The 24409-nt window shown below is 39.2% G+C and overlaps 1 protein-coding gene across 1 annotated transcript in view; it reads right to left on the reverse strand.

Moving 5' to 3' along the window:
* Nucleotides 1–8180: 8180 nt before the first annotated feature.
* Nucleotides 8181–24409, reverse strand: part of LOC149149869 (denosine deaminases acting on tRNA) — a 193254-nt gene continuing 177025 nt past the window's right edge. Inside the window, exons 6-7 of the mRNA XM_089442609.1 lie at nucleotides 9071–9183; nucleotides 8181–8678 (exon numbers count right to left, since the gene is read on the reverse strand). Coding sequence (XP_089298735.1) covers nucleotides 9073–9183 — 111 coding nt within the window. The 3' untranslated portion in view covers nucleotides 8181–8678; nucleotides 9071–9072. The remainder of the gene's footprint in view (nucleotides 8679–9070; nucleotides 9184–24409) is intronic.

Consider the following 24409-nt stretch of genomic DNA (forward strand, 5'->3'; position numbering starts at 1 on the left):
ACAACTAATATAACTAGATTAATTTATTTATTAATATAACTATAATTTATTTACTATTATTTTTGTTAATTTATTTACTATTATTTATTTATTTTTACCTAATACAACTAAGTTACTAATATAACTAATATAACTAAATTAATTTAATTATTACTTTTATATAACTAATATTACACCTAACTAATATAATAGAACTAATAGAACTAATATAACTAAATTAATTTATTTATTATATAACTAATATAACTAAATTAATTTATTTATTAATATAACTATAATTTATTTACTATTATATTTGTTAATTTATTTACTATTATACAACTAAATTACTAATATAACTAATATAGCTAAATTAATTTATTTATTACTTTTATATAACTAATATAACTAAATTAATTTATTTAATAATATTACTATAATTGATTTACTATTATATTTGTTAATTTATATTTTTCTTACACCTAGTATAACTAAATTTATATTTTTATATATAAATTTATATATTATAATTCATCATTTAGATTTTTAGATTTTTATTTGTTTATTTTTTACCTAATATAACTAAATTTGACCTTGCTCCTTGAGTCAACTTTTCCCCCTGGTAACCGTTGGTGTCTATGCTCTAGCTATTTAAACACGCTAAGCTGGTTCTGTTCTTCAACTTGTCCTAACGATGAACCACACTGGTTGGTTCGAAACGCGTCGACAAATGATATTCCTTGTGATTTTTGCCAAAAAATTTTCTCTAAATTGATGGATAACCTATTTCATTTTGTAAGTTAATGGTTTACTTTCTATTATATGGCTTAAAAAAGTTTATGTTTGTTTTGTAGGAATTTACAGGGTAAGTTACTCAGACAGAACACCAAAGGACACCGCTCACAAACAGATCGCAGATCAATACACCAGTACTTTTGACGTGGTTAAAACCCTCAAAGAGGGAAACAGTCCACGGCCTAAGCCAACACGGCCACTTCAGGAAATTTATTAATAAAAGAATGAAAATTTACATAAGTTTATCTCATGCATGGTTAACCTACAAATGACCTTCCATGCTCTTTAAATAGAGATCATGGACCAATCAGGTGTTAAGCCACGAATCAAGTGTCGGTAATACCGAGGAGAGAATGAACCATTGGATCACTACATATCGTGACCATCGGATTGTAAGTTACAAAATGTACATAGTAAAGAAACACACTTTACCTAATTCTATACCTAACTCTATACTAGACCAAGTTGTACTTAACTATTTCCTATGTGTCGGAATATCCTAACATCCCCCCTTAAGAACAACTTGGGATAGGATTGAAGGATTTACAAATATGACACAATAGGAGAAGGAAGGAGGCACTAGAGCCTATCCCCCCTTAGTGACAACTTCCTGAACTCCAACCATAAATCGAAGTTTAGTGAACTTCGCCTCTGTGAGAGCCTTTGTAAAGATGTCTGCAACTTGATCATCTGTTGAACAATATTGCACTTCAAGAACATGGTCGTGAATGAGCTTTTTGATGAAGTGCATGTGCAGTTCAATGTGTTTGCTGCGCTGATGTTGGACTGGATCTTTGCATAGCTGAATGGCACTTTGATTATCACACCAAAGTGTAGTCGGATGCTGCTACTGAAAGCCAAACTCTGACAGGATCTGACGAAGCCACAAGGCTTCCTTACTAGCTTCTACGGCACCACGATACTCTGCTTCTGCTGAAGAAAGAGAAATGGCACCTTGTTTCTTGCAAGCCCATGTAATAGGTCCTAAACCAAGAGTGAACACATAACCTGCAGTAGACTTCCGATCATCAGGGTCACCGGCCCAATCAGAATCAGTGAAACCAACCAATAGAGGAGATGCTTCGGCACTGTAATGAATCCCAAACTGAACTGTCCTCGAACATAACGAAGTATTCTTTTAACTGCTTTCCAATGACTTTCACGTGGGTTTTGCATAAACCGAGCAACAAGGCCAACAACAAAGGAAAGGTCAAGACGAGTATGGGTTAGATACAAAATTTTTCCTACAAGTTGACGGTATAAGGTAGCATCAACTTCAGGAGAAGTACAAGTGACTGAAAGTTTGACTCCAGACTGAAAGGGAGAAGGGGCTGGCTTACAGTATTCCATGTGAAAATGGCGTAGAATATCATAGGCATACTTGGATTGGGAAAGGAAAATACCTTCCTTGGATTGCAAGACTTGAAGATCGAGAAAATAATGTAAGTGTCCTAAGTCTGTCATTTCAAACTTCCTTTTAAGGCTAGACTTCACATGGTTTATAAGGTTGGGATCACTACCAGTCAGGATAAGATCATCAACATAAAGAACAAGAATGATAAGAGACTTGCCCACTTTCTTGGTGTAGACAGTATTGTCAGAATGACACCTAGAAAAGCCATTTTCTAAAAGAAAGTTATCCATTTTGGCATACCAAGCTCGAGGAGCTTACTTGAGACCATAAAGGGATTTCTTAAGCCGACATACAAGGCTGGAGTCTGTTTGTATAAAGCCAATAGGTTGTTCCATATAGATTTCTTCATGCAAGTCCCCATGCAAGAAGGCGGATTTAACATCCATCTGATGGACTTCCCATTTGAAAGAGGTAGCAAGGGAAAGAACAAGGCGGATAGAGTTCATTTTGGCAACAGGGGAGAAGGTTTCAGTATAATCAATGCCTTCAACATGTGAAAAACCCTTAGCAACGAGACGAGCTTTATATTTATCAACTTTCCCATCTGGTCCATACTTGGTTCTATAAACCCATTTGCATCTAACAATTTTTCGTCCCTTTGGTAGAGGAACAAGATCCCATGTATCATTTGCCAATAATGAATGATATTCTTCATTCATAACTGCTTCCCAATCTGGATGACCTGAAGCTTCTGCAAAGGTGTCAGGATCATAATTCACTGAAGCTTGAGCCAGTAAAGAAGAGGCTCTCTCGAACTGAGAACGTGTACGTCGCTGATCTGTAGGATCACCAGCAATATCACCTATTGCATCCCAAGTAGCACGGACCCATTTTGGAAGCTGAGGAGCTGAAGGAGGATCCTGAGAAGGTGGGGGAGGATTTTCATCCTCGCTTTCATCATCTGAAGAAGAAATATTTTCAAAGGTAGAAGAGATAGGGAGAGGTGGAACATCCGCCGAACTAGGCTCGTAGGCCGATATATTTTCAGCAAACTTTACATCTCTTCTAATGATAACATTTTTGGACTTAAGTGGAATAAGTCTATATCCTTTGACATCTTCAGAATATCCAACAAAAATACATTTTTCACTCTTAGGTTCTAAAGCTTTATGTTTCTCATCTGGAATATGGGCCCATGCTTCACTTCCAAAAACACAAAAGTGACTTACATCTGGTTTGATTGAGCTCCATGCTTCTTCTGGAGTGATATTCTTTAAAACCTTAGTAGGAGTGCGATTTATTATGTAATTTGCACAGTTAATTGCTTCTGCCCAATAATTAAGACTAAGTCCTTTAAATTGAAGCATACAATTAGCCATTTCCTTTAAGGTGCGATTCTTCCTTTCAGCTACACCATTTTGTTGTGGAGTGTATGGAACAGTATGTTGCATTTGAATTCCATTCTCAGTGCAAAAGTTGATGAATGTGTTTTTAACATATTCTCCGCCATTATCAGATCTTAGCTTAAGAATTTGATGTCCAGATTGTTTTTCAACAAAGGCCTTAAAGGCCAAGAACATGTTAAATACTTCACTCTTGAGTTTTAAGAAGTATACCCAAGTGCGTCTGGAGAAATCATCAATGAAAGTTAAGAAATACTTGTAGCCAGAGAATGAAGCAACTGAAAGTGGACCACATAAATCACTATGCACGAGCTGTAAAGGGGCTGAGGCATGCCAAGAGGCACGTTTTTCAAAACTGTCCCGATGATGTTTTCCGAGTACACATCCGGAACAAACACCATCTTTGCAAGATACCATTGGAAGACCTGTCACCATATTTTCTTTAGATTCTGAAGAGAGCGATAGTTTAAGTGACCAAATCGCTCATGCCAAAGTTTGCTCACTTCATCATTATGAGCAACAAATACTGAGGGAAGATTTGATGACCCAAAGTTGTGAAACTTATACAACCTTGTAAAATCATCAGCAATGCCAGTAGCTAAAATCTGTCTAGGATCTCTTAGGTCCTTAATTACAACATCGTGAGGTGAAAATTCAACAATTTTACCTTCACCTGAATGGGTTATCTGATATACAAATAGAAGGTTGCAGGATAAAGTTGGAACACATAATACATCATTAAACTGACCATTGTCTAGATGAAAAGTTCCAATCCCTACAATACTAAGAGATCTATCATCACCAACATATATATTTTTGGTGTTACAATCATTTAAAGAAGAAAACATGAGAATGAGAAGAAGAAGATACATTTAGTGCATAGCCAGACCGAGATGCTTGACAACCACATGCAGAAAGTGCCATTCCTGAAGATGAAGTTGAAGAGTGCTCCAAATGGATGTTATGCTTCTTCATTGCTGCTTCCAAGGCTTCCATCTTCTTAAAGCATTTGGATTCTAAGTGGCCATCTCGATTACAAAAGTTGCAATGTCTATCAGTCTTCTTCCCTTTGTTTTTATTTGTCTTATCATTTTGTTGAAATGATTTTTCATTTTGAGGCCGAAATTGCTTAGGACCCTTGTTTGGTTTAGGACCATTCTTTTTAGGATACAACTTCTTAGGATTCTTTGGATTTGGTTGTTGCTGGGCGGCTAACGCTTTCTTAGAAGAGTTTCCAAGATGAAGAAGACCAAGGTGTAAGAGTTTTTCTTGTTCTCTTATTAAAGAATCACAAAAGGAATCAAAGGAAGGGGACTTGTAGGTTTGTCCTTGATAAATGAAAGCTTCTCTTGTAGAATGGAAGGTGGAAACAAACACAGAATAGGCTGGTCCCAACTTAATAAGAATGGAGTAGATAAGGCTACTATCTTCTTTCTTAACCTTAACACCTTCCAAGAGAAGTCTAAGGGTCTTGAACTTGAACAAAAAATCTTCAATGCAAGAAAAATTATTGGGGTCCAATGTAAGCAATTCATTTTCAAGTTGATGGGCTTTAAGTTCATTTTTAATTCCAAAGACTTTAGTAATCTATTTCATTGCTTCATCAGGAGTATCAGGTTCTGCAATATGGAATCTAAGATCTGGAGAAATAAACATCCCTATCAACCCACGTGCTTGGTCTTGTCTATTTTCCCATTTCGCTGCCTTGTCTTCATCTTTCGGTTTGGTCTCTTGGCCTGTGGCTATTCTGTAAAGACCTTTACTTCTAAGTAAATCCACAATGTAGGACCACCATTGGAAGTAGTTGGTGCTGTCAAGAATAACTTGGCATGGACTTTCCATTTAAAAAAAAAAATTGAAGCTATATATGCTGAAACTAAGTGTTGCAATGGAAAGATCTCGAAAAATTAGGCTGTTTCAAAAAAAAACGGTTCTGAAAATGGCTTCCGGATGAAAAAGTTAATGGCTTTTCGAAGAAAATTTGATGAAGTCGCCGACGAAGTGCGAGAATGTGCGCAAATGAAAAATTCGTCCCCACAAAATGGAGACTTGAACCAAAGGCCTCTACTCTCATAAATTAGCTTTGCACCAAGTGAGCTATACAAAAAATTTGAGAGAGAGAGAGAGGGGGGGGATGCTTTGGGTTGCGTGCTTACTTTGAGAAAGCTCTTTTTCCCTACAAAACAAAAAACACAAAACCCAACACAGACATACAAAAAAAAAAACGAATCTTACGGCTCGAAGTTAGCTTTAGCCGGAAACTAGATATTTTCAAAAACGAACCTTGCAACTCGAAGTTCGCTTTAGCCGAAAACTAAATATTTTTCTCAATGTTTTTGATTTTCCAAGATCACACTAAGGCGCAGCGGAAAAGAGCATACGCATGAGAAAAATCCTTCCTTTCTGTTTCTGATTTGCCCAAATCGCACAAAGTCGTAGGGCAAAGGGCATACGCAGAAATGAAGGTATAGATCCGGTAATAAAAAAAGCTAAATAAACCGAAAACCGAAATAAACAGAGAGAAAATAACTGTAAACTGCAAATAAACACTGTATACCTCCAGATCTTAAAAATGACGCAGCTAGGGCTACCGGAAACCTTTTCGCGTGAAAGGGGTTCCTCACTGGAACAGATGCTCCAAACACAATAGAGTAGTCCTCTCGGCCCGAAAGCAGTCAGAAATAGTAGATCTAGGAAACGGCAGTCGGATGCAGTTCTACCGGCTTCAGATTTGGATCACCAACGGACACGGCCCTCAAATAGCTCTGATACCATGTAGGAATTTACAGGGTAAATTCCTCAGACAGAACACCAAAGGACACCGCTCACAAACAGATCGCAGATCAATACACCAGTACTTTTGATGTGGTTAAAACCCTCAAAGAGGGAAACAGTCCACGGCATGAGCCAACACGGCCACTTCAAGCAATTTATTAATAAAACAATGAAAATTTACATAAATTTCTCTCATGCACGGTTAACCTACAAATGACCCTCCATGCTCTTTAAATAGAGATCATGGACCAATCAGGTGTTAAGCCACGAATCAAGTGTCGGTAATACCAAGGAGAGAATGAACCGTCGGATCACTACATATTGTGACCGTCGGATTGTAAATTACAAAATGTACATAGTAAAGAAACACACTTTACCTAATTCTATATCTAACTCTATACTAGACCAAGTTGTACTTAACTATTTCCTATGTGTCGGAATATCCTAACATGTTTGTAATTGTTACAATCTAGATGGTTGATGCTTGAATGATTAATCATTAATATACAATGGATGTCATCTCTAACTTCATAATAATGTAGAGTTCATCTACAACACAATATGCGTGTTTTCATATATTCTACAACTAATAGGCACTTTCCATGCTTTTTTTAATATAAATCCAATATACTATATATAAAATGTGTTGAAGTTCTTGGTAGCTTAAGAAGGTCTTCTACGTGATCTTGGTGTGTATTAGTATGTAGAAGATGGTTGATTACCTCTTTAGGTACTTGCTTGGTGCAGTAAATTATTTATGACTTATTTCCCAAGTCTAACGTAAGAAAAGTGCAATAATTAAAGTTAATTAAGTATTGTGCACTATTAAGCCAAAACATTAAAGATAAATAATAAAATTATATAAGTGACTTAAATATGATCTCCACCATTGATTTCAAGTGAGGTGAGATTTAATCTCGAGTGTCAATCGCTTAGGAGATTAGGGTTAAGGATTTGGTTTAATGAAGTTATAAAATAAGCCTACGGGAGAGGTTGAAGACACACAAGTCGAGGAAGCGATTCTCTAGAGTGAGAGACTCAGCTAGACTAAAGAGAAGGGAAGAAGAGTGCAGGGAATTTGAGGAGAATTTCGAGGCCAAGTTCAGGAAATCAAGAGGCCGAGTAGTTGAGGCGCAGAAGAAGTTGAGTTGTGGAGAGACAGATTTATCTAGTGGGCCAATTTTCTTAAATGCGCAGGCGTCAAATGAAGAGGAAAGGAGAACATCAATTTGCTTATGCTGGAGGCCGAGTTTTCCATGGGGGCCAAGTGACAGGCTGTAGTAGTGCATTTTTCTATGTAATTTTCTCTGTGGGCCTAGGCCCAGATTTTCCCAAAGATTTTAATGAAGAAAAATTGTTATGGGTGTATACTTACTATTGTGATGTGATTGATCTCTCTTATTTTACTTTTCTGCTACAAATATTTTATTTAAGAAGTTAAATACCAGTGATTTTTTTTTACAGCAATTCAGAATTTTATTTAATAATTTTGCGAGAATAAAAATTGTTGAGATATAAATAAATCTGGACTGGTATTGGAAATTTAACAAAATTCTCCCAAGACACTCTGATACAGGGATTTTTTGGGGAAATGGTGCTCCCAGCTTTACTGCTCCTGCTACGCTCCCATGCTCTGACAACCTCATATATAGAGTAATCATTATATATTGTGTTTTATTACATCAACTAAAATTTGCTGTATTCGACGTTTTCCATTTTCTTCCAAACATGGCTTACCATAAGATACAGGGCTTTGAGCAAATATTCATCATTTGGATTTATAGCTTAGTTTACAGTAATAGATGCTTCATTTGTAGGAAATGTAAACACTGGCTATCATTAAAATAATTTACATGTACATGGCAAAATATATCTTATTGGGAAGCATAATTTTTCATTTGAAGCAGATTTGTTTGTGCAGACAACACAGGTATTCCTCATTAAGACTAATCTTGGATGACATTATGGCAGTTTGAGCAGCAATCATTACCAATTATTACTGACCTATGGGAAAGAAGGAAAATCTTCCTTTCTAGCATCATTCATTTTTCGCTCAAGTGTTCTGTGCACTAGTCACCAGTAAAGACTTCATGTTGCTATCATCCTGTAGTAAATGGAGTAAGGTGTTCTCAGAGTTCAGCGACACTGAAGGCTCCTGCATTACTTTGTGTGTGCCCTTTGATTCGAGAAGTATAATCAGCAACTTCAAAGAACTGTATTATAATAATATTTTTTCCTTCTCGCTAATCATTGCGATTGAGCTTTCTAGCAAAGCAACTGTGTTGGCATGTGACGGTTCTTCCATTGGTTTGCAAGATCCATATGATGAGTGTTCAGAGTATTGCTTCCAGCCATAGAGGCTAGAGTAAGAACTGCAATTTGTGGTATCATGATATTAATACGCTTAACAATCCAAAAGTTATCTAAAACAAATCAGAATATCCCAGACATAACCATGTGCACAATTTGTAATTACCAAAATAACAAAATCCCTTGTTCCATTTTACACTCACTGAATTCAAATCATGTAGCATGATTGACTTCTAAATATAAAGAGAAAAATAATCTATAAATTCCAAATTTCTATTGGGCAAGTTCTTTGGATTTGCCATTAAAAGAACTTCTCCATCAGACTTGAAACTCCCGCGGCAAGTTTCAATCTTAATTATTTCGAGATGTCTCCAAATGCAATAAATTAGTGAGACAAAGACTGTATCTCTAGCACATTTTAAAAACAGATCCTTCACCAAGTGGCAAGACATACCATCAAGGCCTGGTAAATGATTGCAACTCAGCAGGTTTTGCCAGCCAATCTCGAAAAGGTGAGAAACTGCTACGAAAAATTTCAAGAGCTTTATAATATTGCGAGGCTGAAACCTTTAAAATATGCAAACAAAGCCGCGGCTGTCAGATCCAAGGTCATTAGAAAAATAGAGAACAATGATAGTTTAAATGTAATGCCAGCTTACAAAAATAACCAGTAACAACAAATATGCAGCAGAAATAATAAAATGTAAGCCAAAATATTGAATATTTTGCAAACAGATGGAGCAATGGTTGGAGCACTACTCCAAATAGTACAAGTAGTTGCACTTCAACACTAATGAGTCGAGAATTGAAGGAAACACATTTTTCAGCCATAATCCTAGAAATAGGAAAATTTCTCCCGTAAATAATAATTATTTATCAAGTATGAATTGTCTGCTTGAGAGTGAAAAAGTCTCTATATCCCAAAGTACTCGGAACCAGAACCAAATCAGAACCATATTTCCCACATTTTCAGCTCAAACCTGAAGTAGACTAGAACCAGTTGGAGACTGGTAAAAAAAACGTTCATGTAAAAAATTCATTATATATATATATACTGACTAGTTTTGAGGCAGAGATCATTGAGAGGTCATGGGTTCAAGTCCTGTTGAGTTTCTCTGGGTTAGGAATACATGTACACCAGTGGCGTTTATCCCGGCAACCATTCATGGAATGTTAAGAAGCACCTATAAAGTTTCCCAGAGGACATTTTCCATGGAAAAAAATATATATGTAGCCCAGTATGTTAGCTCAGTCAAATTGAACCAACCAGTTTTAAGGTAAAGACCAGAGAGAGGTCATGGGTCCAAGTCCATTAGACTCCTAGGTTAGGAGCATTTGTACTCTGGTGGCATTTATGTAAGCAGCATTCACAAAATGAGAGAAAGCCACTAGATGGATTCCTTATGGAAGTGTTCCATGGAATATATTTTTTTCAAGAAGAAAAATCAGCATATATACTATTAACTATGTTGCCAGGAAACGTGGGTTCAGGGACGGGGACGGGGACGAAACAGGGTGGTGGGTTCATAGAGTAATATAATAATATTAAATTTTAATAATTATATTTTATAAATTATAAATTTATAAATTATAATTAATAATATATATGAAATTTGAATTTGTATATTTTTTCAACTTTAAACAAGAAAACTTTAATCATTTAAATATGCACATCATTGAACATTCAACATTGACATTGAAATTTCAAAATTTATCACCAAAAAACTGTTCATTGTTTACATATTAATAAGAATCATGAATCATGATATATGTCCATTGTCATACTACATTCAAAATTTGCCTTGAGGCATCTTCAAACATGAATTAGGAAATTTTAAAATATTAAATAGCTAAAGCCTAAGGAACAATGGCTTCCACAAAGACCAAAAAACTGGAAAATACAAGTTCTTTGACCTCCAATATTATTGCATCCCTTTTTATTAAAAAAGAACTAATAGGTATAAGAACTAAGGCTGCTTGGAAGTGGGAGCCAGAGTGGGGGACACAATTTTTAGAAGCTTCCAGATCGAGAGCATTTTTTATACTATATATATTTTGAATCATTACATATAAATTCTGTGGTTTTTTTTTTAGGCTTGTGGCTACATTAAACTTCTTGTTCTTAATACCTTCTTAAATTTAAATGATATTCCTCCTCACTTCTTAAGTACCTTTTTTTAATATAAACTAAGTAAAGATAAAAATTATGTTTTCTTCCCACACATAAGCAGCGACTATGTTTTAATTTGGTGTAAAATATAGTTTAGTTAACCTTCCAAATAAGTGAACAGTCACAAATTGCGAATGGTCGCGAAGCAGCTGGGTCGTGTTCTCTTAATGTGTGTTTGTGATTGAATAACTAATATCTAGATGGATCCGCTATAATAGATTTCGTTGTGAAGGTATATGGTGTAGTAGGGACAACGAATAGCGAATGGGGGCTGATCGGTGGTCAGCAGAGAAATAGAAGATAGTCGACAGGGTCCGACAGTGACTAGGGAGGATTTTGTGCGGTAAAGACTCGGTCGCTAGTAGTGTAAACGACAAACAAAATTTTTGTTGTACAGCGTACAGACTGGGGATTTATGGCGAAGCAAGGTATGGAAATGTGCGTGAGTGGTTTCGATCACGGTGTTTGTCGGCTTGGACTGCAACGATGGCATTCACCTTCTGACAGCTGCAAAAACGACTAGTAACAGGCGGAGAAGGTGATGGTAGATGTGGCTAATCGATGATTCGTAAGGGCGGCTAGGTCACGTTTGTGGTTTTTGGCTGGTCAAGGTTATCTGTGGTGAGGATGAGGCCCAGACACGGATGAGAAGAATCTCGAGATGGTTTGAAGGCGAAGTGTATTGTTTTTTTAAATATGGCCAAATTATTTTTTATATTGACCTCTTTTTTTTATTTACCTCTTCTTTTAATTATTTCTCTATATTTTATTTTTTTATTGTTTTTTTTTAATCTTTTTAAATGGCCAAAGGCCTGACAGAATTATGGAGAATCTCCAGAAACTAGTAGCAAAACGCTTTAACAACAACGATGCTGACGAATTTGATGGTCAAGGACCTAGATTGGAGAATGAGCTCTGTGCACTGGTTAAACAACCTAGAGGACCGAACTCCTCTAATACCAAATGAAACGAACAAAGTTCCTTCTATAAATTAATTATTCCAAAAGACTTGGAATATCAAAATATCCATGGGGATATAAATATTATATTAAATATGTGAATAAGAATGAGAATGACTTACAATGAGAACAAGACGCTTGGTTATATATCACGCAAGTGTCTCTTCATGAAGAATCATGTCTCATTTAGACATGCCTCTTCAACCTAATTACTAGTTTAACTAATCATTATTTATGATTATTATTATTTACATTATTTTACATTATTTATATATGTTTTATTCGTTACACAGCACATCAAGGTTTAAGCCACCTGGCGCAATACAGCAGACCCCAAAGAGCAATAACTTCTGCTCTGTTGTTTGAGCCCTGTCCTCCTTTCTATCTAAACTGGAAACATAGATATTCACTAGTAGCTATGCTTGCACTGCATCCACAAACCTGATTTTGAGCTGCTCCATCAAAATAACTAGCAGAAAAAGAAATTGGAGGCAGAGGAATTAGAACACCAATCTTCTTTGGAGCTTGAGCCTTCCCATATTCAAAGAACATTGCACAGGTTTTGGAACCTGTAAGTCCTATGCTGAACTTTTGTTCTTCAAAAATGGACACATTGCATCCCTTCCAAATACCCCAGCAGATCAGGAAGGGCAGAACGTTATTTGCCTCAATCGAAACAGTCCAGTGCTTGAATCCTGCTTCCATAGAAGGGAAGTCACAGTTTGAATTACACAATGTTGCATAGTGCAATGGGCCTGAAATCCCTAAAAGTTTGGGGTCTGAAATTTTGGGAATCAGTGTGATGAATGTTGCATTTATAGTGCTTGACACCCTATTTTGGACCCTGGATTTCTCCAATATCCTCAATAAATCAGGATCCCATTAAGTCTATAAAGTTGATGAAGATCTCGACTGTCCAACCATCTAGACCTGGGCACTTGTCCTTTTGAAATATTTAAGAACCAACTTCATTTCCTATAAAGTGACCGGGGCACCCACCAAATTTGTGTCCTGGTCATTAAACAATTGTGGATAATGTTCAATCAAGGATAACTGGTGTTGAAATTTCCAAGTCTGACACGTTAGAAATCCCTACTGCATTATCTGGTTTAATTTCTCCTACTTGTTCATTCCATTAACAAGTTATTTATAAATATAAATACTGAAATAAACACAAATGCAGCCTTAACTCATATACAGATCAGCAACTGAAATAACTGAGACAAACACACAAGGGACACCGTTATTTTTGGACAATCGTCCCCAGAAAAACCCAATGCGAGAAAACCGGTGCAGCAGATATGAGGGTTTTATTATTATGTAGTTTCTGAATACATCTAGGGTGCCAGAAATGGCTCACCCAACAGAGAATGCCCTCAGTAGTGATACCTCTCTTCGGAGACAGATATTTTGGCTGATCAATCAACGGATGAACGATCCCACAGCAACAATGGCAGCTCCTTAACTGGATAGCGAAATCTGCTCCAAGCCTCTCTACTGCTCTGCGTCACTCTGTAGGGATTGTTTCACCCTTCCTAGCTCACCAGCACTCAGTCTGCCCCACAAAAATTCTTCTGGTGCTGCCTCTTGGCCCTGCGTCAACTCTGCTAGCCTCTGCGTAGCTACTGAAGCCTCTGCATCAGCTCTCAGACCCTCTGTGTCACCCATGTTGGCCTCTTCAGCCTCTGGGTAGCGCCCAGCTGCCTCTACATAGCTCCCCGCTGCCTCTATGTCAGCCTTCCGAGGCGCTGCACTGTCTCTCTGGCACTATCTTTGCCTCTCTGTTATGTATTCTCGGCCTCGTACTGAACTGCCCTTCACTGCAACAGATCACTGGTTCAATTCTCTCAGCGAACCTTACTCCAGAAAATCGAACTAACTGATCAACTTGGTGTATCTCCAACTGACCCTGAAGCCTCCTCTTATACTTTTCCTATTGAGTCTTCAACGGCCGAGATTAAATCCCTAATCAACGGCTAAGATTAGATTTGGTTTGATCCATGTCATTTAGAACATTCTCACCCAGTGTTATATTAATACCCATTAATATTTTAATTTTCCTAAGTTTAGACTTAGGAACCCCATTAAAAATATTAATTATTTTAATATCTCTCCAACCAAGTGGAATTTTCCCAAACCATTTCTAGGTCTTGGAGATCTTATGTGCCTTAGCCTCTCCACCAATTTTCATGGCTAGAGCACATCCGATGCTACCACAAATCAACACTCCCTATTAGCGAGGAATGTGCTCTAGTAATGTTTCACCATGGAAACATCACATTGATCCAACGCACCAATACCTGTGTTGATGCTTGGCCTACTGCTTCACGTTATCTGCACTGTTGCTTCTTGTACTGTCGCCCATAACAATGCCACTACCACCGCTACATCTGTACTACAACTCCCTCTCACTATGCTGCCCATGGTGCCCCTAGCACTACCACTGCTAACTGCGCACTGCAACTCAGTTACCAAGAAGTAAGTAGCTGACTTCTCCCACATACTAAGATCACAGTTAGTCTGGAAGCCTCATGAAACTGAAGCTACCTTTGTTGCTATCATGTGCTCTCTCTGTTGCTACTCCGTTGTTGCATACACCTCTATGCCTCTCACACTGCTGCAACCTCCACCGCGCTGCCTCAGAATTCTGCACCCAAACATTGCCTCACTGCTCCACTACACTTTGCTCCACCCGACGTCTGTCATTCTACTACTATCGTTAAGGTCTCTCGTAGCCGGATATGATCCAAGAGTTTGGGCACCTCAAGGATCCTGCCCCTAGTATGTAGTCCTCCTGACTACAACTAAATGTTTCCCCACCTCCTCTCTAGAGTTGCATGAGCACTCATGGCACAGTCGTCATCAATCTCGACTTCATTCTCCGCCTTAGCTGGCGCTGCCTTGGAGTCGGAAGCCTCTCCCTTATTTTTCTTCCTGGGACGTTGGGATGCATAATGTCCCAGCTCCCCACAGTAGAAGCACTTCACCTTGGAGATGTCCTTCTTCTTCCTCTTCCCTTGTTGTCCCGCAGATGCTAGAGTTGCATCCTCCTCCTCTTTCTTGATTCAACTTCCCTTGCCACTACTCCCCGCCTTGGTCAACCTCCTAATCTCTTCTTAATGAAGAGTTGCCCACATCTCCTCCCATCCTGGAAGAGTAGCCCTGCCCAAAATACTTTGGACAAATGTCTCCCACTCCTCAGAGACTACATTCAGGGCGGTCCTCACCATAAACTCCAGATCCAGTGTAGACCCCATGAAAGTAAGTTGGTCACAAATCTCCTGCAATCTGAGGAGGCACAGATCTACCGGTTCTCCCTTCTGCATCTGATACAACCATAGTTGATTCTCCAATAGCATCTTCCGCTGCACGGAAGAGCCCTGATACAAGGTCTTCAAAGTATCCCACATCTCCTTTGTCGTGTTCTTTTCAGCAATATGTGGAACGACATGATCTTTGACCCCATCAAGGATCATGCACTTCACCCTCGCCATTGCATCCTCATACTTTTCATTCTCAGTTGGGTCGACCGGGATAGCCATGATTCTCAAGGCAAAGTCCTTGATGTGATGTCGATCCAGGACTGCCAGGATCCTGGCCTTCCAGATGACAAAGTTGGAAGCTCCATCCAACCTGTCCTGATCCCTCAATCCATTCACTGCCATTTACGTTCCTCTTCTGGACCCCCTCTAAGTTTCGACTTCCCTCTTGGAAATCTCTCTCTAAGTCCTGATTTCCCTGCTGGAAATCCTCTCGCCAAATGTTGAACCGATCCTCTCCAATCCTCCTTGCAACTGCAACTCGAATCTGGATTTCTTGGCTAGAAATCCCTCAAGGTAGCGACTCCCTTTACCTTGGTTTTGTCCCCTTAGGTACTGTTCTTGTTAAAATTGGTAACAAGGGCCAAACTCCATGTGGGTCTACTTATTTATGACAGCTGATATTTTTCTTAGATTCCTCTCGTCGAGAGGCGTAGGATTGATCTAAAGATCATCTGATTCTGACATGTATTCATGGAGATATGAATTTATTTGTGTTACTTGACAATTCGTCAAGGTCGGCCAGCAACCAAATTACCCCCACTCAACCTCAACATTGCACCATAAAAAGAGGTGGTCGTCAAGTCATTTGAACACACCTCTTGTGATCTCTCTCCACTTGTTTGGGTTTTGGTGGTAGGAGAGATCTAAAGAGCATATGTTGCCCTATAGGAGATGCCCTAGCCCTAGACGCTGTCAAAAGAGAAGGCTATATGTAGTCCTAGGAGGAGACACCTCTACACAGTCAAGGAGTGTTTATCTACGTAGCAAGGAGAGGCCTTCTATATGTTGTTTAAGGAAGAATCATATGTTGTCCAAAGCCGCAGTCAAGGAGGGTTATATATGCAGCTAGAGGAGGTTCCTAGCCGCAGCATTTAAGGATGCCCTAGGCCGCAATCAATGACGGTTTTATACGCAGCAAGAGGAGGCACCTATACGCAGTAAAGGGGAGGCTTTAATCTGCAACCAAGAGGAGCATCTAGCCACTGTCCTAACCGCAGTGAAGGAGGCCTAAGAAGAGGCTCCTATCCGCAGACCTAAAAGTGCCCTAAATGCAGATCTAGAAGAAACCCTTATTCGTTGAAAGGAGAAGCCTTAGCAGCAATGAGGAGGTTTGGCCGCAGGCTAATAGAAGACCTATTAACTGTCAAGAGATCTGCTGTTTAAAGAGCCTAATCCGCATATCAATGTAAGTCTCTCATCCACAGCAAGAAGGGACGTTAGAGTTACTAAGTCGCAGCCAAAGGAAGCTTCAGCACATCAAGAATAAGCATGGTTAGATTATTGTAGGTGACAGCTCATTGTTGTAGATGTTAGCACTGTGATAAAGGTTGTTCCAGGTATGTGAATGCTTGCGAGTGGAAGTCACAGTCATAAGGTAAACCTGTGTGGTGAAGGAGTCTGCACTCAGACTTATCTCAGACCTTGTAGGGTTGGCTTCAAACGCAGATTGAATGCTAATATTCTAAAGCATTGATGATGATTATATATCAATTATAAAGACATTTACTTCTGTGTTGCTATGTGCTAGGCTATACGCCATAGCATTGTAGCAAAGGCTTTTTAGAGTTGTTCTATTGGACTGTTGGGAGATCATGAAGTTTAGGACAACCTCAGGTGCCCTCATCAGATCAGCAGCTTCTCACTGTCAAGAGACATGCTACAACACTCTTCATGATTGAAGACTGTCTTAACCACTGCAGTCATAAATATCAGTTTTATGTATTTGTACTATCTCTCTCTCTGCTGAACTATTGAAGAATATAAGAAGAATTGATCAAGGGTTTCCCCACATTGGGGTTTGTCCCTGGCTGGTGCCACATCTTGTGTCCTCTTGTCTTGGCTTGTCTTGATCAAGGGTTTCCCCACATTGGGGTTTGTCCCTGGCTGGTGCCACATCTTGTGTCCTCTTGTCTTGGCTTGTCTTCTATTGTTTGTGTTTATTTTCTATCTGCACTTTACTATCATGCTGATGTGATTGCTAATCTGAATATTGTCATTGGGCTAATATGAAAAATTGAAGTAAATTGCTCTAAGCATAGAACATACCAAAATTTAACATGGTATCAGAGGTGAGGTGAAGACAAAGCCCAAGCAAGAGTGAAAGAGCAATCACCGAAGATAGTTGGACAAGATCAAAGGCTCAATGGGTTCCTCATCCCACTTCCCGGCTGAAGATAAGCTTCATGAAAAGTATCACAAACGGAAAATGTCTCTGGATCTGACATTGGAAGAGCAAGAAGTGTTGGATTATGTGAAGGGTAAAATCCCTGAGCCTCCATCAAATGCACCAGCTGCTACAAAGAACAAGTACACTAAGGGTGAAGTCAAAGCGAAGAAGATTATCAAATATTCCATTGACAAACGTCTAGTGGCCTACATCTCCGATTTGAACACCTCCAAGGAGATCTACGATAGATTGGTAAGCATGTTCAAGGTTAGTGATGCAAATCAAATTTTGTTCCTCAAAAATAAGCTGAAGGATATTAAGAAGGGGAAGGACGAGGATATTCAATCCTACTTCTTAAGGATCACCGAGATCAAGAATGACCTTCTATCGATTGGAGAAATCATATCTGACAAGGAACTTACTATCACTACCCTTGGAGGACTCCCACCTGAGTGGTATATATTTAGAACCACTATTCTCAATAATGATCGAATTCCAGGGATTGAAGAATTGATGTCGAGATGCATTCAAGAAGAAACCAGGATGGTGGAGTAGGAAATGCCTTCTAATAGAGGAAATCCTACTGCTTTCTCCGCTCATACCAAAAGGAGAAATAATGCAAGGTTTAAAGGTCATTTCAATGGAAAGCCCAAATCTAAGGGTGGAGGGAAAGGCAGATGCTTTGCTTGCAATAAGTTTGGCCACTATGCAAGGGAGTGTCTGAATAGAAGGGACACATCACATGATGATGATCACAATCATTCTAGGGGAAACTTCAATAACTTTAGTGATCGAAGGAATGACAGGTACAATGGCAAAGGAAAAAGGAATGTAGGACATCAAGGTAATGGTCGACCCTCCAAGAAAGCAAGGAGCTCTAGGTATGAAGAATCAAATGTTGTTTCTGATAAAAGGAGTATTATCTTATATCGACCCTCTCCTCTACCTCTTCTTTGGACACTTTGGGAAATTGGTTTATTGATAGTGGTGCTTCAAGGCACTTCACCGGATTCAAGGAAGCTCTCTCTGATCTGAGAGAGAAAGAAACAAACTTGGAGATTACTCTTGGAGATGATGCCACCTATCCCGTAAAGGGTATAGGGAATGTTACTCTTCATTTTGACCAGGGTAACTCGATTCATTTACAAGAAGTTTTTATGTACCTGATCTCAAGAAGAACATGGTGCCCATTTCGGCAATGGAAGACAAAGGTTACAAGGTGGCATTCATCGAGGGAAAGGTACGTGTTTGGAAAAGAAATTTTAAGGACGCTTTTACTCTTGGGTTCAGGGTTGGCACTTTGTATCAAGTTGCAAGAAGTCCATTAGAGACCATGTCATGTGACACATCTCTTCTATGGCACCCCTCTGGGACAAAAACCATTGAATGCTTCTTAATATTTGTCTTCAAAAGATTTACATCAAGTTTTCAACTCCAACACCTTGATTCCAATGTTTTAAAACTCCGACTCAGGCTCAGCCAAGGGTCGACTCTGACTCCGACTCCGACTCGGTATCGACTCGGCCGGCTCGATTTCAATAACTTGGTCATTGTAAAAAAAACATTAAATATTTATTTTTTATAAAAAAACATAATTTTAAAGAGTTTCATTCATGTTTCCAAACACACAACATTAGAATATACAGAGAAGACAACATATGATCGAAGTAGGCTCATGAATATATCCATTATATCAAAATGGCACCCAGTGCACTGTCCAATACATACATGATGATGATATAGAGATCAAAACAAAAACACATAACCAAGGAGGCTAGAAATGGCCTCTACAACAAAAGTAAATTGTGACCAGTACTACTGGCTATTGCTAGAGGAGCCAACATCATCTGGGTCAACCTCTGAATCAAAGTCAGACAGGGAAGCCCATGGCTCCTCCTCATCATCATCTCCAACTGCAACTGTAGAAGTGGTGGCACTCGTAGGCTATGCAACTGGTGGTCGCTGAGATAGACAAGATATGCGCTTCCGTCGTGGCTGAGTAGAGGAAGCGCCTACAACTAGAGGACTTGGGGCTGGCCCTGAGGCTAGTACAAGTGGATCTGCATTCAACTGAACATTATGTTTAAGTGATGCTTCCACCTATAAATCCAAATCAAGATCCTCATCAGAATCAAACTCTGTTGGTTGACTCTCCACTACCCAATCTGATGTTGGATCAATGTCTTCCAACACAATGGGATCTGAATCAGGTCTTTTGTTTAGCAATTGGTTGCGACTGAGCCGGAGGTTGTATTGGACATAGACTAGATCATTTAACCATTTTTTATCCAAACGGTTTCTCTTCTTCGTGTGAATCCTCTCAAAGACAGACCAATTGCGCTCACACCCAGTAGCACTACAAGTTTGACTCAAAATACGAATTGCAAACTTCTACAATTGAGGATAATGGCTACCAAAAGCCTCCCACCATTGTGCTGCAAAAAACATAGGAGTGGAATGAGTTAGCTCAACAAAATTACAAATTATATCCAACTTTCAAATTATAAACGATTTAACAAAATAAGTATTAAGAATTTGAAAATTGAAATTTTTGTTTACCTGCCTCATCTGCTTCCCTTGCAATCTTTGCTAGGTTCTTCCCAAAGGCACCTAGGGCTTTGCTGAAGGTTGTGACCTGTCGGTGTATCTCCAGCTGATCACACTCCAATGGGATCATGCGATCAGTGCAGTCAATCAATCCATCTCTAACCTCCCCCCTCAAAGCTCCTGCTGCCAAAGCTTTATAATGATACCGTGGGTTCAAAAAATACCCAGCTGCATGTATAGGGCGATGGAGTTGATTGTTCCATCTTTCATCAATGATTGCCCAAATGGGCCCATACATAGCCATTTTATCCTTGTATGCCCTCTTTATTTGCTCTTTTGCTTGATCCATAACCTCATAAATGAAGCCCATAGCCAATCTTTCCCCATCCAACAACCGCAACACCTTAAACAATGGCTCAGCAACCTTCACAATCTTTGATGCCTTTCTCCAAAATATTTCTTCATTAACTTTCTTTTTCAATTCTTTGCCTTCCTGTTTGTGAGACCACTGGCTTTGATTCCATTCATCACTGGAAAATATCTTTTGCAAGTTTCTATGTTGTGAAAGCATAGATTGCAATGTCAAAAAATGAGTAGCAAATCTAGTGATGGCAGGCCTAATAATATCCTTAACCCTTGTGTGTCTCCTCATAAGGCTCAAAATCCATGAATGGTTGTCGATAATTTTTGTTATGCTTTTGGCATGATCTACAGTGTTTTTGACCCAATCTAATTTTCCAATATCCTCAAGCATGAGGTCTATGCAATGTGCAGCACATGGGGTCCAAAATATGGTTTTGTTTTTTTCCTCTAACAATTTACTAGCAAGAACATAGTTAGAGGCATTATCTATGATGACTTGAACAACATTAGCCACCCCCACCTCCTCAACAACCTCATCCAATAGCTGAAACAACAATTGTCCATCTTTCACCCTATCAGATGCATCAACTGATTTTAGAAACATGGTTCCCTATGGGAAGAAGATAAGAAAGTTTATGATGGTACGGTTCCTTTGATCAGTCCATCCATCTGACATGATGGTACATCCTGTTCTTGCCTATGAGTCCTTGAAATCTTTCAAATACTGATTAATAGAGACAATTTCTTTTTGCAAACAGTACCCCCTTATCTCATGCATAGTAGGGCCTTTGAAGCCTTTTCCAGCAGCATGTATGTTAAACACACATGGGCAGCAATAGAATATGAAAGATAAAACATGAGTACCATTTTTATTAACAAATGATTTACATTTATAGTACATGTTGTGACCATTGGGTTTCACATCCCAAGGTCTCTTGGACTCCTTTTGTCCATTCGGCTTCCACACTAACCCATTGAGGATTAGGTGTCCAACATTCCCCCCTTAATCCGAAGGGTTATGTATGAGTCCAAGAAGAGAGCTGTAATACAAAATGTGCAAAAATGCATGGCAGCACTAGGCTGAATGTGCTCTCTGAAATGTTGGTATAAAGGGTGGTGGTTTAAAGATGACCACCAACACTAGAATGCTTAGTGCAGTTCTCGGAACTCTTCCAAAACTGGCAAGAAGCTGAAGTCTTCTGCTAGGGGAAGTGCTCCTATTGTTTTGAAGAGAGAAACCTTCAACCAATAAAGGGAGGTCTCACCCCGCATAAAAGGGAAAACTTCAACCTGAAAAGGGAAGTCTCAACTTGTGATGGTTTAAGGATGACCAACAACTCTGGAATGCTTAATGCAATTCCTAGAACTCTTCCAAAAATGGCAAGAAGCTGAAGTCTTCTACTAGAGGAAGTGTCCCAGATTACCAACTGAAGGCATGCTCATGGGCATCTTTGTCTCTGGCTACAACTCTGAATCTAGTGTGACAGGTTGTGGCTCAGGCTCGCTTGATGTGACTTTGAAGCTTGTAGATGACCATCATTTCCCCCCTGTCAGATACAAGGTGAGATGATGGAACTGCAAGATTGTTCAATACTCTGGAACAAGTTCTGACACGTGTTTGGAATATCTTCTTGGCTGTTGATGCCCATTGCCAAGAGGCAATCCATCCAAGCTGAATCTTTGTTCTTGCAGGACGTTTATTTCTGAAGCATCTGTGTGAAGAATGTCTGGGTTCATGACAGTGCTTACATGGATGAAGATCAAAACAGTGATCTTTCAAATGGCCCACTCGGTCACAGTGTTGGCATTTCATAATCTATTGCTGTTGATGTTGCTGTGGAAGAGGAGCGGAATCTGGAACAGCTGGATGTGAACTATCATGAATGAATCCAGCACTCTGAAACTGACCGGGCTTGGCGTAGTCTGGAACATGAAAGGACAAGTCCTTGTCATATCCAAGACCAGTTCTGTGCTTGTTGTGGACAAGCTGTTCCCAAGGTCTGATGATGGGCTTGGGAAGTGCAGACCGAGTTTCTGCATCTGTATGTACAACTGCTGCTTTATTGGGTGGTAAATCTGAATGAACTATAACATTATTGACTTGCTGTTTATGGGAGTCTGTTTCAATCTTTTGAATAGGAATAGGTTTAGAATGATGACTCCACTGTTGTAATTCTTCCTGCTGCAATTGTGATTCAAGCTGCAAAAACTCTATCTTTTCTTGTGCATATTGTAGACATGTTTGAATGTCTGAAAGAGAGGCTTTGTTAATTTTGAATGTGTTGTCAGCAGTGGACTTGATTAGAGTCTTTAGTAACTCTAATAAGCCATGAATTTTCGCCATTATTCAACCAAACAAATGGGAAAAGTGTTAAGAAACCAAATGCACAGTGTTGCTTCGCAATAAATGTCTTTTTTTTGCAAAACAGATGATATCAAGCAGTGTTCAAGGCAGACCCCATCAATGAGGAAAAGCATAATTCTTTATAGCATGAAGGCTCAATCTTTTGTCTACAAAAATGTGTTTACAATCAGCTTGAATCAGCGCAGCACTTTACCAATACACCGCCATGGGAAGACACACCATTAACCACTTTGCATGTTCAGAGGTTGATTCTCGATGGAGGAAATATGGAAGATGCAATTCATGAGACGGAGACAACGTAGTAAAAATACCATACCATAGACAGCTTACTAATGTCATAGACAGCGTTAACTTACAGCTCAAATAAATAAACAGCCTACGCAGCTGCCACTGCAAATGTGGAGGTCCCTATTGCTCAAATTTATCCCGCTGCGCCAACCCAATTCTTTGAAAATAAAAAATGTTGTTTCGAAAGCGCGCCCTGTTCAAGGTTGTTCTTCTCGGTGACAACGGGGTTGGAAAAAAACTTCTTGGCGACTTAGTATGTACATAAGAGATTTAGTAGCCAGTACAAAGCGACTATTCGTGCGGACTTTATGTCAAAGGAACTTCAGGTTGATGACAGACTTATAACATTGCAGATATGGGACACTGTTGGGCAGGAGAGATTCCAGAGCCTAGGTGTTGCTTTCTACAAAGGTGCGGATTGCTATGTACTTGTGTATGATGTAAATGTGCTCAAGTCATTTGACAACCTGGAAAATTGGCACAAGGAATTTCTGAATCAACAGAGGTATATACGCAATTGCCACTGTCATAAAAACTTCGCCGTATATAACATTGTGTGTGTCGTGCCCTCTCTCCACTTCTGCGCGCTTCAACGCAGATGTTTCTATTCTTGTGAGACAATACAATCAATAGCACCCCGTGCAGGACACTTGTTAGCGCATAAATACAGTTATGTCTCTGTCCTCCTTTGATCCATACGCAGGTCAATTATCTCTCTCCATACGCTCTGTCATTGCTCTGCTACAAGTATATTGCATTGCCCTATGCACACAACCACTTCAAATTATGTGCAATCACATCCTATAGCTCTATTATCCACGCAGATAAGAGAACAATTGCTCCGTTACATGTCTATCAAAAGCAAGGGCACTCTGACTTCTCCATGTTGTCTGCCTTAGATCCATCGAGTTATAACTATGCACAGGTAACTCGAGCTCATCTCCAGCTCCCGCAATCAAACAATGATTCACCGTAATCAGAATTGGAGGAATGTAACGTATTCAACGTTGGAATGTAACGTCTGACGATTTCAGGATGGTGGGTGAGCCAGAAAGGTATAGAGAAATTTGATTGGTACGCATAATTTTTAAAGAAATGCAGTGATCAGACTATGATTGAATGTAATGCCAAAAGTCTGCAGCAATAAGCGAGAGGGCAGTAGACATCAAAAGAAGTAACGTTCAATGCAGAATACAGTAGCGCCCTCAGAAGGGTTAATGATAAAAATGAACGTTGTCTTCTACAAGCGATTCACTGTGGACTGTCAAGTGCATTTGGTAGCCAACAAGAGTGGGCAGAGACATCATTTAGAGGCCTGACACACAGTGGGAAAAAAATGCAGATAACGAATAATGCGAAGAACAAATAACGCTTTGTCTAAATGTAGAGAGA

Source organism: Pinus tabuliformis, chromosome 9 (assembly GCF_031772625.1).
Source record: "Pinus tabuliformis cultivar Carrire ecotype Pingquan chromosome 9, CPIR1, whole genome shotgun sequence".
NCBI classification, from domain to species: domain Eukaryota; kingdom Viridiplantae; phylum Streptophyta; class Pinopsida; order Pinales; family Pinaceae; genus Pinus; species Pinus tabuliformis.